At 41.8% G+C, this 17,176-nt stretch overlaps 1 protein-coding gene across 1 annotated transcript in view; it reads left to right on the top strand.

The window, feature by feature from the left end:
- LOC127585219 (zinc finger protein 609-like) overlaps positions 1 to 17,176 on the top strand; it is a 160,374-nt gene that overhangs the window by 14,388 nt on the left and 128,810 nt on the right. Inside the window, 1 exon segment of the mRNA XM_052042489.1 lies at positions 635 to 1,538. Within this exon segment, the coding sequence (XP_051898449.1) occupies positions 759 to 1,538 (780 nt within the window). The 5' untranslated portion in view covers positions 635 to 758.

Raw genomic sequence — 17,176 nt, 5'->3', positions numbered from 1 at the left:
GATTAGTTGAGCAAAGAATCAAATGAGAAAGGTGATGCCTAGACGATCACGAAGGAAGGATTTCAGATTTTCAGTGAGGTATTTTCCTCCAGGATTATTGGGCAGACTCTTGTACTGTTTAGTTTGCCATTGTGTTGTAAATGGGTTTTATCCTTTTTTAGTCAATAAAAGTAGAGCCTGTTCCAAGGTCATGAATTTATGACAATGCTTTCTTGGCCGAGTCCCTCACCTTGGCATTGCTAACTTGTTTTATTTGTACGAGATTCTGTTTAACTAAATTCTGTGGCATTGGCACCATTCATGGTAAACTTGCACTGGGTTAATTGGGATTACCTAGATCTGGAGTGACACAAATCTTTCTGTTCAGCCTGTCTGCTGGCTTCGGAGGTAATTATTGCTTTGATAATATGTTTGTGTCCATCAGTGTTTTCTTTTCTCCACCCTCAATTCACCTGTCATTGGTTGGTACTCACCAGCAGCTGGTAAATTATGCCTTTTCTGTCTCTTGGTGTCTGGTAGATTGGAAACATGTAATTTTTCTGTGTTATCAGTGCTTGTTGGCTCACTGGCAGTATTTTTTTTCACGCACCAACATTAAGTCTGTTTCTCATGCAATTTTTCTTACCTTTTCCAGGCGATGATGTACTCGCACCGAAGGAGAAGTTGTGAGGACACTGCAGTAAGAACCTAACACACCGGCACTAGTCCAGGCAACTGAGCAGAGAAAGGAATCTTTTCACAAGGAAGGTGAATCTAAGATGTCCTTAAGCAGCAGCAGTTCAGCTGGGAAAGGTGTGGATTCGAATGCTGTTGATGCCTATGACAGTGGGGATGAGTGGGATATCGGAGTTGGGAATTTAATCATTGACTTGGACGCAGACTTGGAAAAAGACCAGCAGAAAATGGAGATGTCTGGATCAAAAGACGGGAGCATCCCAGTGCCAAGCGCTGTGGCAGCTCTCCCAGAGAATATCAAGTTTGTCACTCCAGTTCAAGCACCTCAGACCAAGGAGAGCAAATCAAAGGCAAAAAGGAGCAAAAATGCAAAGGAAGGGAGTAAATCTGTGTCTGCTGCTTCTCTCTACACTGTGGGAGAGTCAGGAAATGGCAAGAAAGAAATGCAGGCGCGATCTGCTGATATAGCAAATCCCAGTGGACTGGGGTCATCCAACAGCACGTCCAAAGGATCTGAAAAAGGCCCAAAGACTGTTCGGAATGGAGCCGGATCGAAAAAGGAGAAAGAGGGTGGATCCAGCAAAAGCAAAAAAGATAAAAGTGAGAGCAGCGGAGGTGTGCAACCGCCTCCTGGGAGTGATCCCAGTGCTGCACAACAACTCGGGTTGGGGTCAGGGCCAAAGGGCAGCTCGTTTGAATGTGCTCAGAGCACAAGCTGCCCAGACGGGGCTACGGTTCAAGTGCTGGATTTAGGAAATGCACCACTGGATAGCAACAGCATTTCCAACCTGCTGGGAATTAAAACAGAAACAGAGGAGGTTGAAAGTGAGTGTCGACCACTGAAGAAGATCAAAACCGAGAAGGTAAGAACAGTGGCAGTTTTGTGTTCCCTTGTAAACCCAGGTCCAGTAGTGAGATTGGTGTTTGTTAATCAGACCTTGTGAGAAGAGATCTCTTGTGTTTCATGAAGTGACAAGTCAATTGATTCATCGTGTAAAAATCCAATAAATGACCTTCCTAACAATCTATTGAAGGATCAGGCACTCTTCAGCAGGATGGCTAGAAAGAATTATCAGTCCTTTTTATAGTTATTGTATTTTGTTGAGTTAATTTGCACATGTTTTGTTTGACTCTCTGTGCTCATGACATCATTAAGGGAATTGGCTAAGAGATAATCATTGGGGCTGTTGGTGCACAGGAGCTGAATTAATGTCAGTTGAGAGAACTCATTAACTAGATGGTGAGCATTTAGCTTGCTTGCATTGTATGCCAGAATGCCATTTACCTGCCCGGCTGACATCTGTATTGGACTATGCTCAAAGAGAAATAATTGGGAACTGATTGTATGTGGAGATAGATTTAAAAAGAGTGGTCTTGATGGTGAGCATTACTCTTTGTAAATGTTTAAAGCTTCAGCTAGCCTCGAGAGCCTGGGCCCCCACCATTGAAGTCGTGATTGACTGTAAGCCCACCAGATTCCCTCTAAATGAGGATGGTATACATCGTCTGCATTGAAGTCATTGGAAGCAAGGCAGCTGGAGATATTCAGTTTGATTAATTCACACAATCCTCCACTGATGGACTGTTGCATTGAGTCTGTTTTGGTATTGCCATTGTGATTTCTCAAAGGGGCTAGTGAGTTTTGGTTCATGAGGTTAGGTGGTTGTTCAGTTTTGTGCTCAAGAAAACTGTTGTCATATGCTTATGAATGTTCCCAATGTTCTGTGCCCAAAAAAAATGACAGATAAGTAGACAAATATGAACAAAAACTAATCCCATGAATGAATGTGGTGAGCTGACTTGATAGCAAATCCTGAGCTCTAGTTCTAAAAAGGTTGTGTTGAAGAGAAAGGACTTGAAAGCAAACTGACTCTTTATTTGTGATGGTGCACATCATGGTGTCAATATACAGCACTGTGTGCAGCACTTAGCCTTGTGTTCCCTTTCTAAACCAAAAAGAAAATACTGTCACTGCTAAAAAGCTGAAACCAAACACAAAATACCATAAATACTTGTTAGGTCAGGCAGTGGTCAGGCAATGTTTGTTGACAGAAACAAGAGTTAATGTTTTAGGTCAATGACCTTTGAATTCAGTCTTACTTTTGGTGAATATGTACAGCATTTCGAATCGGGAAGTGGTATCAGCAATTGCTTTACAGCAAAGGGCCAGAGTCAGGTTAAGAATTATTGGGACATAAACAGAGAAATAGAGTCAATATTTCAAGTCGGTATCCTTCCACCACTCCGTCCAGTCTCCCCTCTACCTTCTGCGCAGTTCCTGAGTGAAATTTCTTGGGCAGCTTTTAGCTTAGTGGAAATCGTCTTGCCTCTGGGTCAAGTCTTACTCCAGGATTTTATCTGGCATAAGACCTAAGCAGCCACTTCAGGGCAGACCTGGTAGAATGCTGTAATGTCAAGATAAGGCAACTTCTGGCTGAGACATTAAACTGAGATGGCATCTTTCCACTCAGTTAAGTGTGAAAGACCCAGTAGCAAGATTTAGAGCAGCACAGGGGTGCTTCCGGTGTCCCGGTCAGCATTCATTCTATTACTATTATTACCAAATACAATTCAGTTGTTTATTTATTCAGTAGGATTTCTAAGACCCCACTATGTGCATTGGTTTGTGTGTTTCCTTTCGTTACAGCAGATGCCACATTTTGAAGTGCTTCAATGCCTGTGCAGCCTAAGGCTCTAGAGATGCAAGTTCTTTTACATTACAACAAATTTGACAACTTGCCCCCTGACAGTAATTTTAAATTTCATATTATGACCTAGTCGTTGTTTTCTGCAGTGTCTGCGTTCTAGTTTCACTGAGTGCCTATAAACAAATGAAACCTCTGTCAAAACCTGTATGTTTGACTTGGGACCCTGGACACAGACCCCAGGAGCCCGTGAGTACTCTGGCCTCTTTTTGTAGGACCAACAGCTATATTTTGGGGTGTTTCAGGTTCCCCAGAGCGGATGAAATGGATTGGGTGTCAGATTGGATTTTGTATCACCTTTGACCAGACAAGATATCAGATTTTTATTGAGCAGCAGAGATTTAGGGAGGTCAATCTTCAGGCAGAGGATTGCCGCAAAACTCTCAATCCTCTACACCCAGGTCTATTTACCTCTCTGTATATTTACTGATGACAGAACATATTTTCAAAGTAATATTTGGGTGCCTATTTAGCACAGTGGGGAGTGCATGAATAATGTAGATGCCTCCAAATTGGAGACATAATGAGGAGAAACCAAATATTGCAAAGGCCTAAATGAGAGCAGCGTAGTGAAACGTGCTTGGATAAAGCCAGCTCTTAAATGTGTGGAGCATTGTGGTGAATAATAATCACGTCCACGTTAGTGCCTAGAGATCCAAATCTGAGCGCCGTGTGGGGGAAGGAGTTGGTATAACCATGGCAGGAGGGAATGGAGGGTTGGTTGGCCGAAGGAGAAACGATTTTTGAAGGCAAAATGTAGTATTTGAATTAGTGGAATTAAGCCCATGTTTCCAAGTTCTCAAATGACACGTGGATGGGTTTGGAGAGTTCATTGTTGCTGACATGAAAAATATGGTGTCTGAGTCATGACATATTTCACTGACAGCCTCCTATGGAAAGTCAGTGAGACAAGGGGAGACTTTTTCATTCTGCTTGGTTTCCAACAGTTTGGCAAAACACTTATTTAAAGAGGCACAAACTTGTCTACAAATGATAATTAAACAGCTTGTGCCGTTGGAGTGAAAAAAAATCGCCAGTTCTTATCACTACTCACTTGACAGCCCCCGTTGGATTAGAGTATTTGAAAAGAGGAAGACAGTCTGAATGCTAGAAGCAGGCTTGTTACGACAATGGTGAATGCATTAAAACAAACACCCAAAGCAAGTGTTTTGCTGTTGGCAAACAATGCTGAAACAAAATGATGCAGAATCAAGTCTTTTGGATCTAGCATGTTTGTTAACTGCCAAAAATGGTTTTATTTTCTGATAAGCAAAGAATTGGCTATCCATCAGCTCCCCATCTATCTAGCAGTGGTGCCAGAATGGAATGGAGAAATTGGTTTCAAGTCGAACCAGATTCCTAAACCAACAATGAATTGTAAATCAGTTTAAAGGGCAAAGCCCCTCATTGCTTTGCATACCATAATACTTGCAATGTTCACTGGAAAGTGATAAGAGCAGGAATATTTGTAAAGTATGTGTATTTCTAATACTGCATCACTTGTCAGCCACAGCAGTTTTTGTTCTGAAAAGGGCAGCATTCATTGCCCATTGCTAATGGTCAGCTTGGATGTGATGGGCTGAAGGTCCGGTTTCTGTGCTATGTAATTCTCTGACATATGGAAGTCACCACCTTGAAATGCAGCAGTTCTTCTGGTGAAGGTTAAGAGTAGAGAGGCTGTTGGGATCTTCTGTGGGAGTGGTGTTATGGTTCTGCTTTGGGAGTGGTGTCACGTAGATGTTTGGTTCTACTCTGTGGTGGTGTGTTGGCTGTGAGGACCTGCTCTGGGGACAGTTTTATGTTAGACTCAAGAATCTGCTCTAACCTTGGGTTGCAGATGCTGTTTCTAATTCAATGACAGCATTTTGAAACGTAGCTATCCTGGTTAATTGAAATGGTTGTGAATTTATGGGGTGTCAGTGAACCCTCTGTACAATATGCAAATTGGTTCCTATGGGAACATGTTTTATAAATATTGTTTTAAGAGAAATAAGCTCTTGTATATCGCTTGCCTTCTCCATGTCCATTCTCTTTCCTGAGATTTTGCTCTTCTCATCACAAACTAACCCTACATTGTCTTGGAGAACTACAACATTTTTTTAGTGCTCAGTTCAAATAAAGGGCAACATACTGGTATCGTCAATGATGAGTACATTTTTTGTTCCTGTACCTGTCAGGACATTGAACAGCTGTAGCACTGAGATTCTCAGACAGCTATTATGCTGTAGAATATGCAAGCTCTATCCCCTCCCCTCCTGAATGGATTTTTGTAGGTTCATATTTAACCAATTGAAATCTGACGGCAAGGAATCACTTCAGATTTCACCCCCACATCGGGGACTATTTTTGGGTCTATTATATATTGGTCCAGTTCCTGCCTTACTACATTTAGAGTCTCCTGGTGTTTGGGTTTCATTCTGCTTGAGGTATTTGACTCTCCAGTTAGGCAGGGCAGAGCAGGGTTGTGAGTTTGTGACAATGTCTTGTATGTACCCAGTTCTTCAATGCAGAAACATGTCCCTCTGCTTACAAGAAGTTAGCAAAAATCCTATTTATTTTTCCACAAGCTCCATGAATTTATTTAACCTGCTCTAATTTTAAGAATTAATCCTTTTAAAATAAATGGGTTAAGATAACACTTGTTGGGAAAAGTGGGTTTCTGCTTTTGTTTGTTAGTTGGTCTCTGAGAAGAAAAGGGAGGTTTAACCTAATCACATTTTCACTTGTTAGCTGTACTTATAAGTTTCCCTTGGGAAATGCTGGACAGTGATCAGGAGCAGGACTGTTTTGTGGGAACCAGCTTGAAAAATGTAGTTAGTTTCATTTTATTCAGAAGAAAAGCATGAGTGCATGTCTGAGATATCCAGGGGAGGTCCTTGTGGCCAGCATAGGTGCTGACATTGCCTCCACTGACTTGAATCTGAAACCTTTTCTGATGCAGCAAGGCTGTCTTTGCAGCTAGCTGCCAGCCATAAGCACAAATCCAAAAATGACTGTCTGGACATTTATCCTCACATTAGTATGCCCTTTCCAGTCTCATTATCTGGTGGCTGTTCACCATAGTGGCATGGTTGGTTTGAGGAGAAGCTGCCCTTTGATCTGATGGCAGCTGAGGCACAATTTAGCTGAAGGGCTGTTCAAAGGCACTTGTCCTCCCATGGAAGAAAAGAGAAAGGAAGGTATCCAGGGACTGGAAGTTTCAGAACTCGGAAGTAATCTGTGGAGACTACCAGACGGTGAATCAGACACCATTAGGTCATGAACTCTGGCCTGTAAGCTGCAGGAGCTCTTGTTACTCTGGGCATTGATGGATTGTTTCTGGCTCCCCATTGACTGCTGATTCCATTACCAGGGTTTATCTCTTTAAATAATGGTGCCAAGGTTACAACTGCTTTACACTGAGATGGGCCCAGAGAAATTAGATCTTTTTGACGTTGATCTGAATTATTTGCTCAGTCAGTGTAGGGATTGGCCATCCCCATATCCTTGTAGCCTGGAGCGCCAGACTGACAAGTAGCCTGGACACGGTCATTGTGGGAATAGTGGGATGTGAGAATTATGCTTTATACCGGTACCAGTTATAACTCAGTTGGTTTATCTAACCGGCACTGGAAGATTGGTGAATGAGTGCATCTGAATTAATCGGTTTGGGTGTACATTTTGCAGCGGAATCTCTCACATGGTTCTTGCTGCTCGTTGAGGTAATTCACTGGTTTAGCACTGCACGCAATTGATCTGTTTACTTCTGTGACTCCTGCGTTATTGGTGTCTCTAAGGGCATGAGGTGAGTTATGATGTCTGCTTGGGATCATTTAATACTTGGTCCTGACCTACAGTACAGCACTGAAAGTGTAAGCTCAGTCTTATCATTTTAGGTATCCACCTGCGAATGTGCAATGTGAAACTGACTCTTCTAGTTCCCTGATGTTTTGGGACTATAAGAATTCACTCTGATTCATACATTGGAGGGGGTATTGTAGTCTGTAAATCTGGGTATGTGATCTGTGTGACCTTGTACTGTTTCGGGATGATGTTTTGTCTCCTTGAATACTGCCTACCTTTTCTTATGTGTGATCTATCCACCTGCATCACGTCTCGGGAGAAGGGCAGCAGAAGGGTGAAACTTGCAGCCACGTGCTTAGGAACAGTACTTTGAAGCAAGTAAATGTGAAGACTGGATAGCGAGTCCCTGCTTCTCACCTGTAATATGGAACTAAAGGGAACTGCCAAAGAAGAAGAATGCAGATTGCCCATCCCATTTTCTCTGTGAAGCATTATTTCAGTAATAATTATAACTGCATCCCTGTGGCTAGATTGCAGAGCAATAAAACTTAACTGTAGCATGGGAGTAGATGCACATGTAGACCAGACCAAGTAGGGATACTAGGCACTCAGCCTTGCGTGTACAGAGCCTACTCTACTTGTGTCGCGATGTTTTTAAATGATTCCAATGTCCTGACCTCTGTCCTGCTTCCTGATGACACTCTGTGTCTCTGATCTCTTCCCCCCACCCCCCCTCCACCTCCCCCAACCATGCTGAGTAACCAGAAGGGCTAGAATTTGAACAACCAATGTGACACAGTTACCCAATATTCTGTATACTTTGTTTATCCCTTGGACCATTGCATTAATCTATCTTTTTTTTTGCTGCTTCCTCCAGGTTCACAATCCACACAAGTGGTGATTATTCTCAACAAGTAGAATGTTATCTATGAAGTTAATTCCCTTTCACTGGAGTTGAAAATGTAGTTGATTTATTTCTGTCAGGAATGAAATGGGCTCTCAGACTACCACAACATGTCATTCAACACAATTCTTTCCCTTTTTCAAAATTTGTTGTTTGTTTCATCTTTATCTTATTCCTGATCCATGTTTTTCCATTGGCACCATTGATTCTGAATCCTTAAACAAATCCCTTGTGTAATAAATTGAGGTTAATCTGGAACTATCTAAATTTCTATGGATTAACATTAAACTATAATATTAGTCCTCGTCCAAAAGCACACTCATCCCTCACAGATCCAGACTGGCTCCAGTTTGAGTACTGTACAAGATTGAGCCAGACAAGCCATTCCTATATTCTTGTCTCTGAGTTAGATCTTTAGAACATCATATAATTGAAGATGATGCTCTTGTATGTAACAAGATGTATTGCTGGTGATATCTTCTGTCTGCCAGCCTGTGGAGTTTCCTCGTTTTTCAGCCAATGTTCTTTCTATAATCATTTTCACCAAAAAGAATCCATGTATTTGGCCTATCATCGCAGAGGTCTTGGAATCCCTTGTATCACCACCTGCTCTTGAACCTTTCCAAAGTTTTTGTTCACATTTTTTAATATAAAACTTCATGAGTAAAGTATCTTTATTCTAGGATGAAGATCAAGAATGCTTAGTGCTGGCCATCTGGATGCTGCAGGTATGGTCTTGCCAGAGAACTACTGCCAAGATATTTTGCTTTGTGCATGTTAACGTTCACTTCTTACTTTCTTTTAATTCAGTCAGCTTTTTGCATTCTCTCTTTTTCCGAGGGTGCCTGACCCCTGCTACTTCCTTCCTCACTCTATGGTGAATTTGCAGGTTCCAGTTGTTCCTTGATAACTGGCATAAGAGAGAGTTCTCAGTGTGTGAGAAATGATGGGGAGAATTTACAAGCCAGTGTCATTGTCCAACATTCTTAAAAGGACTTCATCATCAGGATCATGCTGCTTTTGGACTTTGCATCAGTATGTTCTTCACAGCCACAATCACTGCCTCAACACTGGTTGGGAAGGACTCATTATAGTTTTCCATTTCATTTGACACTGTTTTCTGGCTGTCGTGATGCCTTTTCTAGACATAGCTTTTGTCAGTTAATTATCGATGCAGATCATTTTATTCCTCTTTGTAAAAGTGCTTATTGATTTCATCCCTTTCAGTTACAAAGTGCAGTAGTTGAATCATCATTGTATAAACCAGGAAAGAAATCAACTGTACAAGCTCAATCCAGGTTTAAGCTGAGCACAGATTTCACATCTGGTGATTATTTTGGGTCAGTGAAACAGTTTAGGGTGTCCTTTCCCTGAAGCTTGATGTTGCAAGGTCATTCTGGTTTTGAAATATTACTTGAGATCGAAAGTGGGAAGTACTAATGTTAGAGGGGAAACTGGCGTTCAAGGTGACTGCCTGCTTCACGGGACGGCAGGGCTACTGTCACTGCTTTTTTTTGTTTTCTTCTAGTTCTTGTCTCAGGTAAATTATTTACTATTGTGAGAGACAGATGTTTCGTGGGGCAATTGGTGAGGGTGAGGTGATTGGGTAGAGTGCCAACCTTCCAGGATTATCTTGGAATCTTCTAAAATTGAAAATTAATTTTCACTCTGAGCAGTTTTGACAAGTTTAAAAAGGGAAAAAAACAAATGCTTTATCAGTTGTAAAAATATTGGAGCTGGAGGACAAGGCCAAAGGATGAACCCAGTTGGTCTGTTCTCTTCCTACAGCTCCAATGGGGATAACTCAGTGGGTTCTGGAGGGTGGCCCAATGAATGAAACCTCCAGGAATGCACCCAGCCAGAATTGGCAACTCTGGTTGGGTTCTAAGAATGACTTGCCTGATTGACATCTTAATCAGTGTATGGGTTATGCTGAGCCCCAAGGAAGAACAACAGAGGAACGAAGAGAAATTCTTGTTTAAATGACGTAGAAGACCTCTCTTAGTAAGAGAGTAAGTAACAGGTTAGTAAGTTTGCGGATGACACCAAAATCGATGGTATAGTGGACAGTGAAGAAGGTTGTGTGAGGTTACAACAGGATCTAGATCAACTGAGGAAGTGGGCAAAGGAATTGCAGATGGAATTTAACTCAGACAAGTGCAAAGAGATGCATTTTGTGAAGTTAAATCAGGGCAGGACATACACGGTGAATGAAAGAGAACTGTAGTAGAACAGAGAGACCTAGAGGTACAAGTACATAGTTCCCTGAAAGTGGTAACACAGGTACACAGGGTGGTGGAGAAGGCGTATGGCATGCTTGCCTTCATCAGTCTGAGCATTGAGTACAAGAGTTCGAATGTCACGTTACAACTGTACAAGATGTTGGTGAGACAGCACTTGGAGTATTGCATGCAATTCTGGTCACCATGCTATATATAGGAAAGATGTGATTAAGCTAGAGAAGGTGCAGAAAACATTCACAAAGATGTTGGAGACACAAGAGACTGCAGATGCTGGAATATGGAGCAAAAAAAAACTGCTGGAGGAGCTCAGCAGGTCAAGCAGTATCTGTGTGGGGTAAAAGAATTGTCGATGTTTCAGGATGAGACCCTATTGGACTCGGGCAATTTTGCCCTCAGCTGAAACATTGAGCATGGGTTACTCAGCCATTGAAGCAGACTCCACAGTAGGTGGTGTAGATGTAAGCACCAAATGCAAAGCATGTCAAGTCCTGAAGTGGTGGAGCATGAACTTGCTTTGTTTTCATCCAAGGTTGTTTCCTGGTCACATCAGAAAAGTGTAGGGTGGGAGGGGGATGGTAATATTGAAGGTGGCTTTGTCACTTTGTTTATCTATCAATCTTTATTTGAAGAAGCTCATATTACCCTTGTGTGTACCCAGATGAAAGTTATGGTAGGCTTTATTTTTCTACTTAAAAGAATACATATCTATTCCCAAAAACTACCACCAATAACTAAAGGAGCATTTATTGACCGAGATGCTTAAAGTTAGGGAGCAGTGCATGATGAGGGTGGCACTTCAAGCGTTCACAGATAGGTATTTTCTGTTATATTTTACTCATTGGAGAGGTGTTCTGTTTGTAACCTGCACATTATGCTTTCCAAAGTTGATGGATTTGGACACAGTAGACAACAGATGTGATCAGTACAATGAAGGCCTGTGACGATCTCTGGAGTATTAGATGCCAAGTAGCCCTTGTCTGGCAGCTAATCCATTACTAACATGTGCAGCTCCACTGGTGTCAGCCGTTGTGTAACATTGGTTGGGGGTTAAAACCAAGGTCATAAATATAAGATGGTCACTAAAAGGAGTGGAAGAGAATATGCAGCTCACTTCCACAGGTGCATTTAAAGGAAAGCTTGATGGGTAAGATGATGGAGGAAATGTGTGTGGACTGCAAACAACAAGTTATTGCTCCCAGGATGAATAGCTTATTTTTGTGCTTTTATTTTATCCAATTCCTTGTAAATAGTCCAGCCACAGATTTGTTCAGGAGCTTGGTAACTACAGGATACCTCCTCTTCACAATTTCCAGTGCTTTGGTACTGCTGTGTCTGTGCACTGATAAGTCTTGTAATAGTGCTTGTAGGTTACTGTTCCACATTCCCATCGCACATTTTGCTGAGTAGTCCTTAAGTTTTCCTGCTTTTGATGGGCTGGAGCATTTGGTTAATTGTTGTCGTAATTGTCGTGGTATTTGATCACAAGAATAGTTAGGCACCCTCTAATCATTGCCTTGGCTGCCAATCTCTAACTCTGTTGTTTGCTGAGGGGCAGGATGCTGTGTGTTGTTCACTGGACGCTGTGTGATTTCGACCTTGATGTACTGCTGTTGTGAGAACTCTTATTAGCAGGTGCCCCTAGGGGACTTTGCTTTGTTCTGTCGCAAACACATTGGACTAATTGTTAAAAATGGTTGCTGGCGTTTCCTGCTATGTTGCTTTGCTCCTGATAGCATGCTTCATTACAGGTTAACTCTTTGGAGGCAGCACTGGCTTTGTGCCTATAACTGTTAATAATCCTTCAGCATTAGTGAGTGATGAAGCAGATGAGTGTAGCTGGCGCGACAGTCCTGCTAATGCTGTTGCATGGGTGACCAGTTCTGTCAGCAGTGTATCTGACCTTGAATTACTGTCTGCGATCTAAACAATTCGGCTTGTCCCCTAATGGGAAAATCGTTTTCTGTGGATGTACATAGACAAATGAGGGCTGATGGAAAGATCAAGATGCTTGTACATGTATTGCACCCATCAAGCTCTCAGAACTACTGGGTAGATGTCCTTGTTTTCGTACAATGTTCTCCTATTTCCTTTTGACCGAGGAGGCCATTCAGCCCATTGTGTCTGCTCCAGCTCTCAGCATACCCATTAATCCCATTGCCCACTTTTCTCCCTGTAGCCTCTCAGATGCCTATCAACTCTCCTCAATTTTCCTAGCACCTAACTATGCTCGGGACAATTTACAGTAGCCAGTTAACCGGCAAGTACGTCTGTGGCTCTGTTGTGCAAAATTTGTGACTTACTTTCTGTATCCTTCTGTTTGAAAATAATTTTGATCATTACTAGCTGGGCAAACATTCTGAGTACTGAGTATCTGGAACCTTGGTAAATAATGGAATTGACAGTGAGATTTAAGAGTTGTGAAAGCATCTGTAAAATGACTGGAGGGAGAATTAGAGCCAAGTTGGGCACGAAAGAGGTGGGGAGTGGAGACGAAAAAAAGGGAGTTATTAATGCAAATCTTTTAAGAATTTGCCATGTGCAGGTATAAAACCCATATACATTTTCTGGTGCAGTGAGGTTGATGGGCATTAGCTATTACGCTGTTGAAGAGGTCATTTAAGTATAAATTAAAACACCAGTGAAATTACTAGACAATTTGCCTGAAAGACCAATAAATTTGTAAAAATATTTGTGTGTGTGTGTGTGTGTGAAGGTAAGCTATGTGAGAGAAATGGTGCAGGGGCTTGTATCAGTCAGTAAATCCTGGAGTTTAGCACCATGTTGTTGATTTAGTACTCTGTAGTAATAATAGTAAATTTGGAGAATCTGCTATTTATTTTCTAGGGAATTTGGCCCACCATGTTGCAAACTAGTGTAGTACACACAAAGAAAGTGAAGATCTATTTTATAGGGCTGACATTGGCACTACCTTTTGGCTTAGATATGTGATTTCATGTGTGCAGCTGTGACTTAGTCAAGAATCAGAAAGTCACTCAGAAATTGATTGCTGTAATATGTATTTTCTCATTTATGGTGACTTTTGTTCAATATTTTACAGGGATGAGGGGCTTTAGTTACCAGATAAACTGGATAAAGATTTCTTGACACACAAATTCGGGAAGGGATCTGATAGAAGTATTTGAAATACTGAAGGGTATAGACTATGGTGAAAGAGTTGAGAACCAAGGGTCCTGGAGTGAAGCTGATTGGCAAAAGGAACTAAAGGGGAGACAAGGATAACACTTTTGCTGGCAGTGATTGGTTTGGGTCTGGAGTGCATAACTACAATTGCACCACTCAAAGGGAGCTGGCGAAAGTTTTGAAGTGTTATCGAGAGAGGGTAGTGGTGCGAGACTGGCTGGTTATTTAAAGCTGGAAGGGACTTAATGGGCTCAATGACCTCTTTCCGTGATGTAACAAGTTCTGTGATTCTGTAATATTCTCTCAAGTCTGATCCCCATCAACTTTTCCCTACTGGTAGGATGCAGGGAGATAGCACTTAACAAACCCAAGAACAATAGCATCTGACCTTCCTTCTACCCCCAAGTAAATTACAAACCAGCAATTTGAGCTAGGATTTAGATTGTGTTGTCTGAGGGTCCATCTGTGATAGTGGGAGTTTGTTAACCAGTCCATTGTTCCTCGAGTATTGTTCTCATTCCCTCTGGTTATATTGCAGCTCTGTGTGATTTACCTTGCTATCTATGAAAACACAGCGTGTGCTTGCAGTCCTGGCAAAACCACATTTAATGTACTGATTCTAGTTACCTTTAGTAGGTGAGGGCAGGGTAGGGTGATTGGAGTGGGGGTAGAGTGGTCAGAGATAGAAGAATTCTGAAGTTTAAAAGTGAGTCTAGTCCTGCAGTTGCATTTGAAAATAGAATTTGAGGGTTAAATCTTGTATTAAGTGGTAACTATCTGCTCTCTGTTAACTTAAGAAGGACTAATGGCGAGTCTGTGCCAGGGGTTAGGTTTGGAGATCAAAGGTGGAGTGTTGCAGTCTGCAGTTAATCTAGGGATTCGAGGGGGAGTAGTCTTCCTTTCCTCAGGGTAGAGTAAAGATCAGAGGCAGAGAAGTTCTGCCTAGTGTTATGTTTTGGATCAGAAATGGATGGAGAATTGGAGGAGGTAATGTAATTGACCCTTTGGATTGTAGATTAGTTGAAAAAAAAATTACACTTTAGTCTCTGAAGCCTGCATGTTTGAAGTAATAAATTTGAAATGTGCTAAGGTTGGAAGTTCCTTGGGCAAATTTCTGCATATTTGGGAAACATTTATAGCCTGTTTGTTGCAAATGAGCTTTATGGACAGAGTTTGCTTGGCATGATGGGGAGAGAGGAAGAGTGGATGGTGATTTTGTGTGTTTTTATTTAGATGTCAGCTTTGCCTGAATGGTATCACTCTCACCTCATCAGAAGGCCATGGGTTCAAGTCCCACTGCAGAGATTTGAATATATAATCTGGGTTGACATTTCAATACACCACTGAGGAGGTGTTGCACTGTTGTAAATGGTGTCTTTCAAATGAGATATAAAGCAGAGGCATTGTCTGCCCTTTACAATGGGTATAAAAGAACTGTTGAATTAAAAATGGAGTAGGAGAGTTGTTCTTGTGTTCAGGCTAATCCCTCAAACAAATCAGATTATCTAATCATTGCTGTTAGTGGAGTGCTTTGCTGTGTGTAAACAGGGTGGATATACATGCTCTGGAGAGGTTGAGTACTACATCTCTGTCAAACATAAGGCAATTCACAAGTAATGAAATAAAATGGGAAAATGCTGAAGTATTCAGCAGGTCAGATGGCATCTGTAGTGAGAGAAGTAGTTTACGTTTCAGGTCAGTGACCTGTCTTTGGTACTGGGAGAAGTTAGAAATGAAACGCAATTTAAATTAAGATGTGGTTGGAGAGAACAGGAGGGAAGGTCTGCGATAGGGTGGGATATCAGGAGAGATGTGCTCAAGTGGTTGTGGTGCCAGCTGAAAGACTGGTAAAGGCAATTGAATAACAAAAGGTCTGTCTGTGGGAGGAATAGATAGAAGACAAGACAAATAATATGTGAAATTGCCTGAAGAGGACATAGAAGAAAACAATGCTGGAACTGAGAGATTTTCTGAATTAGTTGAATTCATTGTTGAGTTTTGAAGGCTGTAATGTGCCTTGTTGGAGGATGAGATGCTGTTGCTGGTGATTTTGTTAAGATTGAATTATATCACTAGTTTACTGCTTCATCTTAAGAGTGCTTGGCTTTCTAGAAGGTGGAAGGGAGGTGGTGAAAAGGGCAGGTGTTGCATCTTCTGCAGTTGCATGGGGAGATGTCCTCTGCTATGATGCTAACAGCAGCCACGTCTACTCCCCTCCTGTTTTAGTATTCTGAAGGTCCATTCCCTGCCCTGCCCTGGGACTTTCTAACTACTTAATTAAACCCAGTCCCCTTCTTACAGAACCTTCCTGTGCAATTGCAGGAGTTGCAACAACTGCCCTATTACCTCCCCTGATCTTGCTGTCCAGGGAGCCAGACATACTTTCCAGGTGAAGCATCACTTGTGCCACTTCTTTGGTAGCCCTTTGGGATTAGAAATGACATGTGTACAGTTATGTGGGATCTGATATAACTGAGGAGGCCAATGTGAAAACCCCAGATGAGGGCAGGAGGCACTTGAAGGGGTGAGTGGGTGGGAATTTGGTGAGGTGTTCCACTTCTTAGCCATTCACATGGGGCCTTCTATGTGCTTCCGAATACTCCTCCTTCACTTTGAGTAGTCATGGGCCAGAGTTCCCTGGTGTCAGTGGGGGTGTTGCATTTTTTTTCAAGAAGGCTTTTAGGCCATCATTGATCTTTTCCTCTGTCTGCCTGGTAATATTTGTTCCATTACAGAGCTCAGACTAGAATGTTTATTCTTTGAATCTAGTGTCATGCATGTCAATGACATATCTCGCTCAGTGGAACCAATCAAGTCTAATTAGGCCTGAGGTTACCGGCCTAGGAGAGGAGACATGTTGATTTGCTTATCCTTCCAGTGAATTTGGAGGATTTTGTGGAGATAGTTCCAATAATTTCACTCCTCTCCTGTGCTGAATGATTATAAAATGACATAAAGCACTTTCACTGCTGGATTTTACTTCAAATTTTTGAGGCAACATTTTTATTATTATGGGTATCAAAGTGGGTAAAAAATATATGTAAAAAGAAAGCAATGGAAAAATCAGTGCAGAAAGATAAGTGTTTTATTGTGGTTTCAGAACATTGCAGATTGATTTTTATCCAATGCCTTTTTCAGAAAGTGTAGTTAAATGTTATGTAGGCAAATGTGTTACCTGATTTACAGACAAGAGCTGTTGCCACAATGGCACTGCAGGTAGTGCAGCAGCCTCAAGGCTTCAGCAAGCTGGTTCAATTCTGATCTCTGGTTCTCTCTGGGTGGAGTTTGCATGTTCTCTCTGTGACTGTGTGGGTTTCTTCTGGATGGTCCACATTCCAATGATGTATGGACTGGTGGGTTAAAGGATGACCGTAACCTATCCCAAGTGTAGGCAGATGCTAGGAGAATTGGGGGATGTTAATGAACATGAGAGAGAGAATAGGTTACATAGAAATTGATAGGAATGCTCTGAAAGCTGGCATTGATTTGATGGGCTGAATGACTTCCTATTTCATAAGGAAATATCAGATATGAGATCCACAAACAGAGAGAGGAGACAGCAGGGGTGTAGGCCAAAGCCTGCATACTCTGCCTCAAGCACCTGTTGCTTAAAAGTAGGATCTGCAATTTTAGGGCATAACTAAATGCATAAAGGTTTGCATCCAGTGGAAACTGTGTCAGCATTTAGCAAATACAGTTAGTGCAGACAGATATAAAATTGGAAC

Source organism: Pristis pectinata, chromosome 32, assembly GCF_009764475.1.
Source record: "Pristis pectinata isolate sPriPec2 chromosome 32, sPriPec2.1.pri, whole genome shotgun sequence".
Classification (NCBI taxonomy): domain Eukaryota; kingdom Metazoa; phylum Chordata; class Chondrichthyes; order Rhinopristiformes; family Pristidae; genus Pristis; species Pristis pectinata.
The sequence above is the reverse complement of the archived record's forward strand: the minus strand, read 5'-3'. Positions and strand labels throughout refer to the sequence as shown.